The following is a 17,849-nucleotide window of genomic DNA, read 5'->3' on the forward strand; positions in this document are numbered from 1 at the left end:
TTATCGGCCGGAGGTTCTATGAAATCGAGGGTTTGAGAGATCGCGGACTGTACTGGGAGCCTCGTTTATAAATTTTGGCGAAATGCTGTAACCATTTTAATTTAGCCGTTTTGAAATGCCGGTTACGGTACATGGCCTAGCTACTATTAAAGTCGATTTTCAAGCTAGAGTATCAAACAGATAACTCCGACACAGATTTTGTGCGTAGTGTATCAGGGAATTCCAGCGTTCATAAGCGATCCGATATTGAAACCGACCTGGCTCGTCGACTTTTCAGTTTTTTTGAGATATTATTTTCGGATGTTCAGTCGATTTTCGCGGTCTATCAAGTGTTAGGAGCAGACTGATTTAGGGAGGCTGTGGAAGGCCTTTAACAAACCGGTTGTATTACAACAAATACAGAAACCCCGACGGTATATTGGAATATAACTGTATAAATTTAGGCCAAAGCCAGATTATTCTTTGATGACTGACATTTCTAACGGAAGACTTAATTCAATGAAACAGGTTGTGGTGTAATTTAGTCAAAGACTGCAGGGACCTGCATTATATATTTTTAAGGTTTTTTTTTATTTTTTGTGTGTTTTTTTTTTGTTTTTTTTTTTTATTTTTTTTTTTTTTTTTTGTTTTTTTGGGGTTTTTTTTTTTTTTTTTTTTTTTGGGTCGGGCGCTCCTCCCCCCCCTTTTTTTTTTTTTTTTTTTTTTTTAAGTAATGGTTTTATCTACTTCAAAGAGAATTTTTGAAACTACACCAGGAACTACACAAAACCTGCAAAACTCTTAATGTTATGATATGTCATGTCCAGGATTAAACACAATAGTGCCTAAGTCCTTTCCGCAGCTTAAAGATTACGTAGTTGCTTCCGGCTTTTACAAAGTTTGGCATTCATGCAGATCATGAAAATAAAGGAACTATTAATAACTACGAAATTATTCTCAAATAAGTCGGATACTCCCAACAAGTACAATGAACCATGGCAAGATTTAGAAGAGGAACTGCCAATGTTCCTCTGCCGATGATCTGCGAAACTGGTATACATACAACTCGTACAGGCGTGCTAGCGTTTGCCGTCTCGGTATTTTTGGCATGATCGCCGCGAAGCTCTGACAATAAAAAAAGAGAAGAAGAAATAGAAACCACTTTATATAAAATACTTTAAGTAGTTTAGCCAGTACTCGACAAACAACAGGAATCTATTTGAAAGTAAAACTAATACGGAAAAGGATTAGTACGGTCCGGGCGCAAGTGATTTTATGTTTGGAAGTTGGCCATGAATTCCTTTCAAACTTTGCAAAAATATAAATGTTGTTGATCGAACATAGAATAAATTTCTTTAACTTTACAGAATCCACCATGAACAGAAATGTTAATGACTGATTTGTTCCGTTTTGACTAGCTCCCCTTCCCTTTTCTGGGGTTGAATTGGAAGCAGGATATTATAATCGTAAAGAAAGTATTGAACATGTTAAATTTCTAACCCATGGATACTTGTTAGTGAATATCGACCGAAAAAAATTAAATACTTCGTAAATGACCGCTTGAAATATGCACAGTTATCACGGTTACAGTAAACGAACAGTTTGTATTCCACTGTACTTTTTTTCATCTTGAAAAAGAGCTAATTATTTAAATGTCATTTAGGAGAGTGTTTCGGCCTTTTCTGGCTGAATATAACCAGCCAGCACATCTAGCACATTTTGCAGTCGAAAGGAATTTCAATCTTTTCCGCTAAACAAAAATAAACATTTATAAAAAAAATCATTAGTAAAAGACAATGACATATTATCAATTCAACGCACTGCAGCAAATCTACATATAGCGATGATTGTTATTGTTTTGCTCATTTTAGTTTTCTCTTTGCGGTTCCAAAACACAGGAAGTGAGAAAATGTTCGCACATGTTAGTTAATAATAGAAGTAAAAGTTATTTGGGTAAACACAGTTTCAGGAAAAGATTTTCAATACTATTTTACCGCAAACAATCAGAGCTTTTACCTTCTAATTCTTTTGGAGCCAGCGGTATGAATGGATTTGAAAGCCGGCGCTGAAAGGAGGAAATTGGAAATTTCCTGACAGGTCGAACCATAACAGAAAACGTCGTCAGGCATGTTTTTGGGTTTGAGCAAAGTGGAATTACTGAAATTCCTTCAACAATAAAAAGTTCTCTCAAGTAAAACTACCTACATGTAGCTTCTCCCTGAAACTTGATTAGATTTAGGGGTATCAAATGGTTTTTGCGGGCATTTGCGGCTTGCGGCAGGTTTTTTTTTGCGAGCACGAGCATTGAAAAAAATTATCTTGCGGCCAACGACCATTTTTCAAAAACCTTCCTCCACTAAAAACCCACCCTCGCACACTATAAAATTGCGCACGCACAAACCCACCCCCACTAAAATTTTTTTTCCCCTTTTTGGGGGACTCTTCTTCCTAGATTTCTTGAGTTGATCTACCAACGTTTAATTTACGAACTTTCATTACTTACTTAATGATAGAAAAGAAATAATTCTACGCAAGCTACTCGGCGGCAAATCACGTGGAATTTTATTGTACGTGGACTTTCGTGAAAGCACGGAACCGGTAAACCCATCATGCAAAACACTTATTGCAAGCAACAGAGATTTAGCTTTTGCTATGCGCTGTGTACCATTTATCTTAAATTCTCCTTTAACCACAATCAATAGAAAATAAAAACAGCCTTCAGTTCATTATTCTAAATCCAGCTGTCCAATCGTCCAGTCCACTTTTACCTGAGTGACCACTCGAAAAACAGTCTCTAAAACAGGAACCTTATAAGGACTATATCGAACTATAAACCATAGGTTAAAAGCAAGGGCCTGGGCAAGGGCTAAAGGAAGCGACGGTCGGTTAGTCATGTTGTGAACAACAGGGAACTTCCGAATAATACTAGAATACAACTGCATGACACAGCTCAAAACATATTCATGCGGCAATTCATGTTTCTCATACCGAAATGACGTGAGTTTGTGTTAAACACCTTGCTTTCCGATTAAATGTAGCTCAGTAAATGTCAACATCTATTTAATTTGTAAAATAAGTATGCTGACGCCAACTGGCCAGTCTTTATGTCATCGTTAAAATGCTTGCGCAAATAATTCTTTATTAATTGCTGTGCAAATGTGGTAAAATCCGAATTCCACTGCATCCTGTATTTGAAAACAGGAAATATGTGGGAAAGATTACTTTATGTGAATGGCATCTTGGTTCATTAGAGAGTAAATTTATAAAACACGGATTCCAGCTGTCCAGTGTTGCATTTTCTCTCCGAAAAGAGTTTAACTTCCGCACGCATGCGCCCTTTTGTGACTCTGTATTTGGACCACATTTGCCCGGCTTTGGAGGGGGCAACTACTAGTTGTATGCATTCTGCTGTAGTTGAACAACTAGTGATATGGATTTGCGGTTTTTGGGGGGTGGGGGGGGGGGGGGGGCGGGAAGGGGGGGGAAGGGGGGGAGGGGGGGGGGGGGGCCCCCCCCCCACCAGGTCCAACATCCCTGATACTGGAAAAATCTAACGAAGCTCTACGATTGGAAGCTGCCGACGGCCGCCGGAGGACCTATAGGTAGCCATCAGTAAAATTGATAACTCGGTTCAGATAATGAAACTCCCGCCCGGAGCTCCCGAAACAACGCAAAAGCCATCGCGAACTCGCGATTTCTATACCACGCATGATACTTGTTTTCACGAAATTTATTATTACTGTTCAACTTTTTTAAATGTCAAAATATTTTCATTATGCATAGTTTTAAGATCACCTTACTCGTATTATTGAAATGACCATGCCCTAGTTGTTTTTAATTGTGGTATCTTGGAAATTGTTCCTTTACGTTGATCACGAGGTCCCTACTTAATGATTTGCGTTGACTTACGGTACGTATAATACTTTGATCAAATTTCTAATTTAAATAAAACAGATGAACATAAACACTTCGGTATAGTTTATGACAATAATCCCAAAAGTATCTAGGCTCGATTTCCAGCCGCTTTTCGGGAAGTATCCAACGCTCATTAAAATGCTTCCGCCTTTTCGGTTTTTTCCACTGCAAATGTTACTCACAATTCCAAGTTTCCTCGGTTCCTACCACTTTAGGGAATCCCACTTTAGACACCCTCTCTCCCGCCTCCCACGGATTTCCCACACCCCCTAGTTTTTACCCCGGGTTCCCGCCCCCATGTTTTTCTCCGCACTCAACTCTTGTGCTCCAACAATAGATAACAATAAATATTCAAAAAGAGCATTTTATAATTATCTTAAATCCGGAGCTATACAAAGACATACGCCCTGGGGTCATTGAATTACAAGCTAACAATTCTTTAGCTTGTGGTTTTATTTATTTTTTACATGCATAAAGAAAAGGCCAAGGGTCAATGTTCAACAAAAAACTGAAAGGAAGGCACGAAAATCGAGCCAAAAATAACTGACAAACACGCCCTGGATTTGTAGGATAATAAGCACAAAACAAAATATTTATTATCAACTTCCTCTTTCTTGCACTCTTTTGTTCTATTTAAAGGGTGTAGTGTCACTTATAATTTCAGAGAAGGTATAAAAACACGGCAAGTGCAAAAGCTCCGATCAGACAAATCAGCATCTGCATGAAGTCTTCACTCCGTTGCCAGCGAAGTAACTCCATTTAGTTTCAAGCGCTTTCGATTTCCTACAAACTGGACGGAGGCGCTATTAGAAAAGCTGTTAAGAGGGATAAGCTGTCAGATTTAGCCAAAAAAGTTGTTTTTACAAGATGGCAGGCTTCTTTCAGAAAGTCTGTCTTGTTTTTACAATTGTTCTTTCAACGGATGTTGAATCCATCGTGGGAAAGTCCGTGAACATCGCCAAGTTGAATCCATTGCTTGAGGTAGGCTACCGTAACGTTTACAAGGGAGTTGTGTTTTGTTGACTGCAAGTGCACTTGATCATGTGTTACATTTTCATATGTTTCATTCCTGCCAGATGGCTTTATTAGTAAGCATGCATGTATTTTGAAATAGCTGTTTTCAAAAGAACTAGCTAACTAACTTTAATTTGTCACGGATAACTAGTTTTAGATTTTGAAAACGTCACCGCTCTATTCATACAATACTTAGCTTTCTTTTTCAAAATGGAATTCGGCCTGCATTCGTCAGTTTATTGTTCAACCTACGACTTCTGATTTTTCATGCCCAGTGCTTTTAAGAATAATCAGCCTATTCTTTAAAGCCGCATTAAACTGAAATAATTAAACAGCTATGAATATTTTTTTTAACATTCACAAGATAAGGTTGACATTCACACCATGCCATAAATAATGTCATTTTTGACTTCAGCACTTGGACACTGTATATTCCGTAATATCTACGGCTTTCTCACGTTAAGCTACTAGCTAGCTAGCTAGCTACTAGTCCGACGTGCTAGTTTTATCCTTTTCTCTTGTTATGAATAGATTTGTGTTTGCTCTTCACAGAAATACCTGAGACGTTATGGTTACTTACAACCGATTACGAAGGTTTTCTCTCGCTGGAAAGCTTCGTGGGATCAAGATCTGACTCCTTCGGTTGAGAGCGACCAAGAAATTGAAAATGCCATTCGGAAACTGCAGCAGGTCGTTAATCTTCCCATTACAGGAAAAATAACAGACGAGGAGGCTGTTAGGATAACAAACCGAAAGCGATGTGGGATGAAAGATTACCACACAGTAAAAAGAACCAGGAGATTTATACTGGAAGGCACGTCATGGAATTCAAAGGTGCTGTTACTAAGCATGCATACTCTTAAAAGCTCTATAACCCCCTCCTCCCCACCCACACCGCCATCTAATAAGCCCTCGTCTGAACGTGCATTTTTTAATAAGCAACTCCTCTTCTCTCTTGTTAGCCTGCGATCAGGCGTACCGCGGCGGTGAGTTGCCCCCCCGCCGCGAAAAAAAAGAAAGACTGATGCAGGTTACTCTCTAGTATCCCCTCCATTTCCAAGATGGTAAATCATGTCTATTTTTTTGAACAAGGAAACAAAGTAATTTTACGCTTTTAAAGGTATACGTATTCTTCCACCACATTTACTTATTATTGTTGCTATGTTGTGAAAAATGTGTTTACATGCAAACTGCACTACAAAATTAAAAAAGTCCACGACAGTTCTAGCTTAGATCGATGTACGTATACCTTGACTAATGTACGATTTGAAATAAGCCCCCAACCCCCATCAATTGATAATAACCTGAATTTAAATTTTTAGCGGTTGTCTATTACTTTCAACGTCGTTTTTAGGACATTTCGATCAATACATCACAGGGATCATTTTCTTTAAGAAAAAGAGAAATTTTCGGCCAATGACTATATAAGCACTGGCAATTTGAAAATTGTTAAATAATAAGCTAGCTGCCAGTTAAAATAAAAGACTGGAGTTTAAAACTATATGACGTTTTGTAACTTGTCCAACAGCCCAATCCACACCATCAATATATACTGTCACCAGAGATCATGCATGCTGCCAGCGCCAGGGGAGGGTTAGGGGTGTGGTCCTGTACTGGAATTGAACGTTTATCACGGATGCTGAACAGTTGTTCTTAGTTCCTTTTCTCTTCCACTTTGGTAAACAGTAGTCAACACAGAAAGAAGAAAAAATTCAACTTGGTTCATAGTCTTCGAGACTAAGCTATGTGCTTAAGTCAATAATATCTGGTCTCATCACGTTGCAGAACTTGACTTACAAAATTCAAGACTTTTCATCAGACTTAAGCAGAGAAGATATCGAGAGCACGATAGAGAGAGCACTGCAGATGTGGTCTAATGCAAGTCAGTTAACTTTCTCTCGAGTCACAACCCCGGGTGTCAACGCTGACATTACCATAAAATTCGTCACTGGTTTCCATGGTGACGACCATCCAACAGATGGCCCTGGAAGGGAGATAGCGCATGCATTTTTCCCACTCAACAACACGGGACTCGCTGGTGACGTGCATTTTGACGATGAAGACACCTTTGCTGTTAATGGCGGGAACGGAGTTGATTTGCTGTGGCTGGCCGTGCATGAACTGGGGCACAGTCTTGGTCTTGACCATACATATCGTTCTGATTCCGTCATGTTCCCGTATTATACAGGATACAAGCCACATTTACAGCTAGCCAGTGATGATATAAATGGTATACAACGTCTTTATGGTTAGTTTTTATTAATAATTTGCAGCTATAATTGACAAGCTTAAGGGAAAGTAAAAAGTTGTTGGGTAACAACCTTTTACTTTCCTTACTATACGCCTATTTCGGTAGTCAATCGAACTTGCATGTAGGTTCTAGTTCAGACAGTTTGACTCAGAAGCACAGTAAGCGGCGGTTTTCAGGATTTTTTGTAAAGGGGATGGCAGTTAGCATTTTTTCCCCTTTAGCGTTGCCCAAGGACTTCTCAATAAGGGGCGGGGGTTGGTGGTTATTTTTTTGTTTTTTTTTTTGGGGGGGGGGGGGGGCCCCCACGATCCGACCCTAACGATAAGCTTCTACAATTCTCTCTCCTATTTTTTGGCTCTGTTAGGTGCTGCGAATCCCACGACGACAACTCCACTGTCGCCACCAGTTTCTCCTGATTCCGTGCCACACATCTGCTCTGTGCAGAGGATAGACGCTGCAGTAAGGACCAAAAATCGAAACACTTATGTCTTCAGCGGTGACTACTTTTGGAATCTTCACAAATCAGGCGCGACTAAAGCTATGAGGATTAGAGAGAGCTTTGCGGGGCTGGAGGATAACATTGATGCGGCGCTTACACGTCGCAAAAATGGAAAGACGTACTTCTTCAAGGGATCGAGGTATGTAAATTGTATCTTTAAGGACTATGAGGATAAGTGGTAAACGACATTATTATGATATTTTCATGAGTTTGATCTGGTAATATGACTGTTTTTTTTTCTCGTGAAACGTGATCTACGAAGTAAAAGCGTGATTTACCATGATGACCGTGATAATTGTCCAAGAAGCGAGAATCGAGTTTTATTTGGCGTGGATTGTGGTCGTTAGCCATAATTACGTAACGTATCAAGAATGGAGTGAATTGTTTATTAAATGATCGTTTCATGAAACACGTGATCTGTAATCATATCCACCTAGCCCCCTCCCCCCTCCCCCCTTTACCGACCCGTTATATGGAAGGTGTACGTGCATGTTGGATTAGTGGAATGGACTAATAAGATTCTCAAATGTATAGATGGAAATTAGGGTAAATTGTTGAGCATAGGGTAAACTAACGATTCAAACTTCGTCAAGAATCCTATTGTAATTCTTAGTTCATATTTAAAAGATAATTAAAGATTTGGAATATCACTTTCACCACTTTGAGAGAAAATGACCTGTGTTTGGTACCGAGGGCAACTCTGAACACTTTGTTTTTATTTTTTTTCATTTTAAATTGATATATTTTACGTTTTCCCATCCGCGAGCATCCATGGTCATCTTGAATAACTGTTGCATGTTCTCATTGTTTAAAACAGATAATTATTAATCCTTAATTACGATCTTTAGCTGTTCTGCATTTTCTTCCCTGTCCAGATACTTTACTTGTATAACGGCTTAATATTTTTTCTCAGATATTGGATCTTTAGTAACACAGCTGCAGTGGAAGGCCCGTTGGACATAACTCAACTCAACTTACCTAGTGAACTCAAAAACATGGATGCAGCCTTGGAACTTCCAGGTGGGGACCACGCCTACTTCTTTAAAGGAGACAAATACTGGCGATATGATTGGTCCACTGCATCTATCAACCAGGGATATCCACAGATAATAAGTTCGTTCTGGAAAGGACTCCCTGGTGACGTAGATGCTGCCTTCCAGTGGAAGAGAGGAAGGGTCGTGATTCTGAAGGACGGTGAATACTACTTTCTAAAACACAAAGGCAAAAAAGGAGTGAAGAAAGGTTTCCCAAAAGCGTTTTTTAGCCATTGGTTAGGATGCTCTGTATAATGAATCTCCTAGAACACTGAACAAGCTTAAGTGTCATTAATAGCGTGTTTGGCTGTCCAAGTGCTGGCCGAGCTGAAACTTGTCCCCTGTCAACAGAAAAACCTTATTTCAAGATGTGTTTACATGCTTTCATACCGTTTTGTGATATTTATAACTTGTGTATAATTTTATTTTAATAATTAAAAAAAATCGTCAAAGAAAAAGCCAATTTTCATGTTGTATTGAACAACTCTGGGCAGTTTTCGACATTTTCCTCCTACAGTGCTTCGCTTCCAGGAGTAAAAATGGGTACCTGCGATTTATTTAGGAAAAGCTAACATGTACAGAAATGTGTGGAAATACTCGTAGTGGATTCATGCTACGTAGAGAAACTGGAGTATTGCTTATTAATTATTCTCTATCTTTTACCTGTTGGACGGCCCAGCCCCAAAATCGAGAATTTTCGTCAAAGCAGTGCGCCTATTTTCTGTTTCTTTTCAAAAACTAAGGCAAGAAAAACAGCTAGCCATGGCATCCAAAGAGAGACCATTTTATATACCAATGCAAATGACGATAACGGTACAGAATTCAGCGAACAAACAAACGCTACGATACTACAATACCGGTTTAAGGTGTTGGGACACTCTGCCTTATGCTCCTGAAAATGACACCCTTCAGAACTAAAATCATTCCAAGTTAATTCAATATTGTTCGGGGGGAAAAGGGATATATTTTGTCTCAAAATGACGAGATGAAATATTTTATAAAAAGACAGTGCGACCGAAGAATTAATTAATTATTTTTAGAACGGTTTCAGCCAGTACCCAACCACTTCTGACCACAATTGTAATTCTAGGATCTAAACAGTCCTCTCTTGTTTTATTGTGTTGTTTTCAATGTACAATTTTACATGGCCGTCTCACAGAGACACTCTCTTGCTCGATGTGAGCTACAAAATGCAAGTGTAAATTCACTGATATCGTATGTTTTAGGTATGCTAAACAGAAGTACACCTCTAGGTTTTATTTGAGTGACTAATTAATCTGACCTATGGTTTCTTTCTCCCAAACGGCTTATCTGTGCCTTCAGTACACCTTCACCAGAGAGAAATAAAACAAAAAAGGGAGCAATTATATTGCAAGGAACCAGTAATCGGATAAATTAGTTACTCAATTTTACGCATTTTAACGCAAGTCATGTGTACCGATCTGAGCTGTTTTCCAGGTTTTCTAAGTTCTCTTCTTTAAATATCTGGCTTAATTGTTAAGTTTGTGTACTAACTTGGGCGTTTACATACATTTCTTTATATACAATTCTTGACCTTGTAAAAAAATACAGATCGTCTCTTAGTAACACAGGTAATCGCAAATGAGTTGAAATTTAGGACAAAATAATCTTACATCAGAATACTTTCTCCCATTGTTTTTATTATGTTTTAAACGGTTCTATAATATATTGATCAAATATAATCGCTTCTCTATCTTACACGTTATATACAAATTGTTACCACAATGAACTGATTTGTTTTTACAGCTGAAATATTTCTTCTCTAATGAAAATGTTCTATGAATTTATCTTTAGCAGATCTAGATATCCCAGTGTTTCTCTTCAAGAAACTTTGAAACGTTTCTTAAAATAGCGAGTTTATTTTTTCTTCTCGGACGAACACGTTTACTGAAATTGTCCCGCTGTTTTCTTTGCACCTGTGAGGTGTGGACTTTACCAACTGACTTAAATATAAAATCTTAGACATGTCAATAAGCTTCCAAGTAACACAAGAATACTCGGGAAAACAGTTAAAGAAGATGATTTCCCAGGGGAAATCTTTCCCTTCGTTAGTCCACCTGCGCTGCACCCCATCCAATAGGTAGAAATATCCTTGGGGTAACCAGACGCAACACGTGGTCTCCCACGACGCCTCAACGCGTAATACTGCCGCCCTTTCAAGAAATACGTCTTGCCGTTTTTCCATTGCAAGGCAGCGTTCAAGCCATCAGGTACGTTCAGCCAAGCTGCGCTTATTTTCTTGGGATATCCAGGATCAATTCTTTTCGAATACCAACTCCCATAACGCCAGTACCTGTCTCCCTTGAAGAAATACGTGCGCCCATTTCCAGGCCACTCGACGGCCGCGTCCATGCCGATGACGTCATCGGGAAGGTTTAAATCACTGATGTGGGTGGGTCCTCTTAGCTTGCGCATGTTTCTGAAGATCCAGTAACTGTGGAAAGCAAATACTTGTTGTTAAAATCGAAATACTCCTTTTTTTTTTTTCTTTTTTTTTTGCTCAAAAAAAAACAAAAAAAAAAAAATGTTCTTACTGGTTGTGTGAACATTTTACATAGTGTTTGTGACTGACATCGTATGTTTAGTCTTTAATTTCATTTTGCGGTCTTAATGACTCGAAAGTGGGCTATTTTAGACCCAAAAAGTCGTTTACGTTCGATTGACTTTGTGAGGTATATTCCACGGCTGTCAACGATTTGCGCGAGTGAATTCGAACGTTCAATCAAACTGAGTGAACTTACTTGCTACCCTTGAAAAAGTACGTCATTCCATCAGACCGTCTAGTTACTGCAGCGTCAATGTCGTCTTCTAACCCCTTCCAGTGGTCCTTAATTTTCATCACTTCACCAGCCCCTTCGTCGCTGATCTCCGTGAAGTAGGCACCACTGAAGGCGTAGGTTTTCTTGTCCTTTGTCATCACCATGGCATCAACCTTCTCCAGCTGACAGATATCTGGTACACCAGGGGCATCTGTGGGTCTGGTGTGTGGGGTAGGGGTAGCGAGCTCAATTTGCGGTTTACCTGTGAAAAGAAAAAGAAAAGAACATATGTCACACTGTTATGCATAATTATAATAACACGTGCATAAACAAGCTTTTTGCATTCAAACTGGTCTCAAAATTCGTTAGAAGCCTGACAAGGTAGTCAGATTTGGTCAAGTTTGAAACGGAATTCATTAAACCGCCATAACGTGCTTCCATTAAAGACGTCATTATTTATTGGGTGTTTGACTGTCTGATTGATTGATTGTCTGATTGATTTATTGATTGATTGATTGTTTGATTGATTGATCGTCTGATTGTTTGATTGATTGCCTGATTGATTGATTGATTGATTGATTGATTGATTGATTGATTGATTGGTTGTATGGTTGGTTAATTGGAATGAAGTCTGTGTTACTTAATTCTTACCATAAAGTTGTTGAATGCCTTCCACGTCATCCCGATCAAGTTTTAGATCCGGGATATATCCCAGATAAAACGGAAACATGACGGAGTCTGGGTGCCAGGAATGGTCTAGTCCCAGGCTATGGCCGAGCTCATGCAGAGAAAGCCAGTTGAGATCCACTTTGTCGACGCTGCCACTTACGTCAAAATCTTCATCGGCATCAAAATGCAAATCTCCGGCAATACCTGCGTAAAGGTAATAAATTATGATCGTTAACATTAATTTGACTTTTAAGAGCCACTAATTACTTCCAATTGATGATATTAGTATAATAATAACAAATTTACGTAGCTAACTCTCACAAACGAAATAATATCTCCTATTGGGCCCTATGACTGATACTGCTGCAGTATACATTTTTTTCTGAGACAGTTATAAACGTAAGCAAAATATAACCAATGTAATTCGTCCTTATAGCCTGTTTCAGTCCCTTATTCCTCCGTGAAGTCGAAGAGGTCGATCGTTGAGTTCGAGGGGCCGCCATCTTGGTTTGTGAAGGCGAGCGAAAGCTGGGGAGAGTGCAAAATGCCCGCTTGTAAGAAAGCGGCCCCTCGAATTCAACGATCGACCTCTACGACTTCACTTAAAAATGGGGAACTGTGAACAGTCTACACTTTTTACTTTGCATAATTTTCCATACCTTTATTATCAAGCGGAAAGAACGCATGTGCCAACTCTTTCCCAGGCCCGTCAGCTGGCCTGCCGTCTCCATGGTAACCAGTTACAAATTTAATCAAAATGTCGGCTTCTGTATTGGGATCAGTGACGCGCTTAAATTTGATTTGACTCGCGTTTGACCATCTGTCGAGGGCTTTCTTGATTGTGTCGTCGACTTCTTTTGTGGTGAGCTTCGGTGTGTAGTTGACGATTTTGTATGTGAGGTCCTGTTGTTGAAAGAAAAGTCTAAGTTATGAGCATGAAAAAGGAATTAAGCCGGGTGGCTTGCAGTGCGCGCGGACACTGAGCTCTAGTTTCCCTAGACAGATTGAGGATGAATCGACTAGAACTATTGCTGTTCTCCCTGGATGGGACGCTATTCCATGCATCGAAAGTCACCCCCTCCTTGATAATTTTCCACGTTGTTTCAACTTTGCTGGTAACAGTTAATTACCCTTGGTGGAGAGAGGCGCCGAGAGACCGAAGATTCTTGCCGAAGATTTTTTGTATTTGTCACGTGAATTTGGTCTAACTGTTTTGAAGTTAGTGGTAGGCAACTTAGCCCATGAAAAACATTATCTTTGAACATCTACTAGAAGATACAGCCTTTATTTGTAGATAATAATCAAACTTCGGCCATAAATATCGATTTTTTTGATGACACGCGGAAACAACTTTGAAAAGTTTTTTCAATTGCAATCCATTTCCATCCTAGCCATCCGCAGCCAAACAGTTTCATTGCTTTAATATAGTACTTTTTTTTAAAAAAATGGGCCATTATTATAACGTTTCCTACGAAACAAATACAAATTTTGGCTGTTCAAAAATCTGTTAAAATCCGTGACAGTGCTCCTTTAGTCAGTTTTTCGCCTGTCACATTATTGCAATGTGTTTCCCTTACCGTCTTGTTCCATGTTGTCCCGTGTGTCGCATATCGACGTTTTCTCCTGGCATTATCTGCTGGCCCAAAATCCGGCACCGCACACCGCTTGCCGTCGACAAGAGAGACTGTGTCAGGATCTTGAAGACTTCCGGTCTCTTTCAGGCCCCTCACGTGCTGAAGGTTTTTCACGGCAAATGTGACGTCATCATTGCTAAGCATCGTTCCTTCTCTGGGGTCAGGTTGGTGAAGGTATCCATACTTAGACATGTAGTCCTGGCGGAGAAAACGGCAATCTTAGCTCCTTTTGTGAACGTAAATATTCTGTTTACTGATCTAAATACTAATTTCAACGGCAAAAAATAAAAAATAATAATAATAAAAAAAACCGTGGTAGAGGAAAACGGAATTCGGTATCAAATTGTTACCGTGAATGCTGGACAAAATATTTTACTGATTTCATTTGGAGGATTTATGTATGTTAGAAAGAGCACAGTTGAATTTTTTAGTTTTCCGTACATTGTTTGTAATTGTAAAGCCCGCAGCTTCATAAAAAATACTGTTCAGATTAAATGTATATGCACCATCTTTGCCCACCTGAAATTTTGATAAACTAACGAAAAAGACCTTAAAGGGGTCTTATTTTAGATTAAGCAGCCAAAAGGCAACACAGTTCGATTTGAATAATAATGTTGTATAGTAAAATGCATAAATCGTGAATAGGAATTCGATAACTGCTTATCACTCTTGTGTGATACGGCGGAAAAAGAGAGCCTTCCAATCGTCAGTCGTATAATCGTATTCGTCACTTAATATCTCTTTGTTGATTTTACTGGAGTTGTTTCTACTGAAAAATTTCTGCCGACACGGGAAACAAATTGCTAAGTTTGTTGTACTACTATTTTGTCGATATTTTTCTTTTAATTACCAGAACGGGAGTCATTGTTTAACGTATAAACAAACTTTGCATGTGAATCGACTGCCGTGAAATAACAGACATATTTCCGTCTAGGTCGCTTTGGCAAACTGATAATTATGGAATAATTGCCATAACATGTGCTCTTTAGTCATTATATCAAGAACTGGCTGTTGTGGTTTTTAAAGCAGGGTGCTAGACTAGGGAATTAGTCAAACACAATTGACAGTGTTCAAGAGATTAGTTGATTGTTGCGTAACAAGTTAATAAGTTATTCGCGTGTAACACGCGCTTTAGATCATACCATCACAGTAGGTATGCTTCTAAACTCTATCTATGCCGAGCATAAAATCCTTAGCATACCGTCTGACGTTGCTTTTATGAACTCCTAGTCATTGTGGTAATAATTAAGAGACCCACGCAGTAATACAGCTTATTAAAATGAAATAACCAAGATTCAGCATCACCGCTGACTATTTAAACTTACCATAAGCTCCGCTTGTTTTCTTGGACTAACGACTGCTCTTCCACGTACCAACGCAGCAAGGGTGCAAAGAATAAAGACTGTGAATAAATACTGAGCCATGGAATAAATAAACAGTTTTGACGCCGGTTCAGCTTGCTGTCTTCTAGACGGTGCGAAGTGTGTAGCTTCGGTTTGGCAGAGCGTGGTGTATATATACTATGTTGCAAACGACCCACACACTACAGATTTTAAAGTTCCTGTTACACTGTTTCCTCGCCCGCAACGTTTACGTCACAGAAGGTGTGTCGGTGACACTGATGACAACTGAAGCGCGAACGGAAGTGAGCTATTTATTAACAAACCGCAACGCGGTGTACTATAGTCCATTTACAAATGTGTCGATATTTTGAACCAGTATCACAGCTTTATCTTCATTTAACTGGCAAAGGAACGTTAAATAGAACGTTTTAACGAGGCTTTGCAAGTAGCGTTGAGATTTCGTTGCAGTTTTTCCACGGAAACGGATCAGGGATGAGATTTTGTGGTCGATTAGCTTTTAATAATAACGGGCCCAAAGATAAAGGCATTAGTATGAAGTGTCTAATAATGCCATATTAGGAAATCGATTTGTAGCGGTAACGTCATTAACCTTTGCATTAACTATTAACTGTTCAGTGTAAATTACACTGCTTTCGCAATTCGAGTCTGGCCTTCATTAAACAGATTAAACTTTTGAAAAACTCGAGGAAGACTTCCAAAAACGATTTCCTTTCATTACACAGCACGTGTGCAGCGTAATATTTCGAGGAAAACAAACACTTTAAATAGTGGCCTTTCTTTCAGTTTCATCTAATATCTGGTTAAATTTAGCATCTGTAGTACAGTACAATACACAACCAGAGTTAATAGACACAACCAACCATGACAATTGAACAAGAGGACGTGGTATTGTTATTTAGATTGTGAAGAATAGTTTTGCCATAAAATCCATAATCATCTAAAGCAATGATCTAAAGTCAAGTTCTTTCATCCAGTTCATTGTTTTGAGGTTGTCTGAAAGATACATTTTCTCGTGTCTACTAAATCGTATTTTAATATAAAACTAGGAGTCAAGAATGGTCCCTCAAAATGTCGCAGTGCTCGCAATGCTCGCAAAATTTTAGTGGGTGCTCGTTTGTTCGTGCTCGCACATTTTTACAAGTGCTCGCATGCTCGGTTTTTAGTGGAGGTAGGTTTTTGAAAAGTGCTCGTTGCTCGCAAGGCTAATTTTTCGGTCAATGCTCGTCCTCGCAAAGAAAAACGCTGTGCTTGCATGCTCGCAAATGCTCGCAAAGACCATTTGATACCCCTAAAACTCAAATCTACTCATGAACTGATCTCCTACAAAGTGTAACCACAACATGTTTTTATAAAGAATAAACATTTTGGCAACTTATATTATTTGACTATTAAAAACGGATCTAGTTAGGCATAGAACATTTGATACTCTCTTCTAATTGCTCTCATTAAACTAATATTGCAACTTGTATTGATTTATAAGATGTTCCCGTACTTAGCTCAGCTCTTAGCTCTGTACTCAAAAGTGAAACTTACAAGATATCTGCCCCGACGTAAATTGGGCAGTCAATGTGTACTGATATCAGCTTGATATCGTGGCCCACGTCATAACATTATTAGTCATAAACCAAGATGCCCTTGAACAACCCTTTGGTAAAACGCCCCAGTGCTCTGTTCCCGCCTTCCGCCTACACTGCCTGGAGGCCTAATGTGGGTAGGGGAGTCCCCTAATCAGAGAACAATTAGTGTTTTTTACTAGAATTTGTTTGCGACTGTTTTACGCAGTTCGATACACGGTTTATTCTGTTTATTTCCTGTGTACAGTTAATAATGTTAACAAGTAACTAAGGATGCGCCGGTTGTGCAGATATGACTGCCACAAAACCAATCTCAACTACAAAACTTTTTATCAATTTCTGCGATTTGTTTTTGGTTGAACGTTCTACAAGAAAGCTATAAATAAGAGTTTTGCGACCTTTTTTCATCGTGTCGCCGCATCATTCTGTCATAAGGGAAGCCGGTAAAACAAACAAATTTACTATTCTCTTCCTGTCATATTTTGCGGTTGCTATTAAGGCACTGCCTCCATATACCATTTTTTTTCCAAAAATGGGACGTTTATACAAGAAGGAAAGAGTCTGTCGTCTGCGGTTAGCGGTTGTTCAATGTCAAATATATTTTTTTTTTTGTTACTTGAAAATGTTTATGAATGAATTTCAATTATCGTAAATTTCTTCTCTTTAAATTGGTAATTTTCTTTTGATAATAAACAATCAAAACGTAAGGAGCGATATCTGAAGTTTTTGTTTTATACATCTATCTTTAAATTTTTTTGCTCTTATTTTCCTTGTAAAACGTTTCTCACCTAAAATTGTCCGGCCCTGTAAACTACAAATTAATTTGTTGAGTTGCATTTTGCCTGTAAAAGGTTTTAGCCATAATCAGGAAACTCGTGTGTTAACCTCTAATTACATACGTAGTTCTGCGCTGTAGCCTTCCTTTTATACGCAGGCAGTTATCTCCTAACATTTCAGTGTTCCTTCCGGCTTGCAATTGGGTGTCATGCGTCACCTCTGGTCCTCTGCGCGCATCACGTGACATTGCTTTAAATGAGATTTCAATTGAGATATTTTTTTCATGAAGTGGTCAGGTCACTTCATTTTAAATTTGTTAGATCTAAGGTTAGCCCTTAGTATTGCGAGAGATTTATTTA

At 38.9% G+C, this 17,849-nt stretch overlaps 2 protein-coding genes across 2 annotated transcripts; one reads left to right on the forward strand and one right to left on the reverse strand.

Annotated features, from left to right (window-relative positions):
- Positions 1-4,622: 4,622 nt before the first annotated feature.
- LOC144635677 (interstitial collagenase-like) lies at positions 4,623-9,076 on the forward strand. The gene is made up of 5 exons (XM_078494761.1): positions 4,623-4,875; positions 5,461-5,742; positions 6,694-7,156; positions 7,524-7,797; positions 8,572-9,076. The coding sequence occupies exons 1-5, from the start codon at positions 4,762-4,764 to the stop codon at positions 8,945-8,947; spliced, it is 1,509 nt and encodes a 502-aa protein (XP_078350887.1). The 5' UTR covers positions 4,623-4,761; the 3' UTR covers positions 8,948-9,076.
- Positions 9,077-10,470: 1,394 nt separating this feature from the next.
- Positions 10,471-15,363, reverse strand: LOC144635695 (matrix metalloproteinase-24-like). Its single transcript, XM_078494777.1, has 6 exons — positions 15,101-15,363; positions 13,719-13,973; positions 12,801-13,044; positions 12,124-12,345; positions 11,455-11,734; positions 10,471-11,147 (listed from the first exon to the last, which is right to left on the reverse strand). The coding sequence occupies exons 1-6, from the start codon at positions 15,197-15,199 to the stop codon at positions 10,658-10,660; spliced, it is 1,590 nt and encodes a 529-aa protein (XP_078350903.1). The 5' UTR covers positions 15,200-15,363; the 3' UTR covers positions 10,471-10,657.
- Positions 15,364-17,849: the final 2,486 nt, after the last annotated feature.

The sequence above is a fragment of the Oculina patagonica genome, chromosome 13 (assembly GCF_052425735.1).
Source record: "Oculina patagonica isolate OP01 chromosome 13, crgOcupat, whole genome shotgun sequence".
Taxonomy (NCBI): domain Eukaryota; kingdom Metazoa; phylum Cnidaria; class Anthozoa; order Scleractinia; family Oculinidae; genus Oculina; species Oculina patagonica.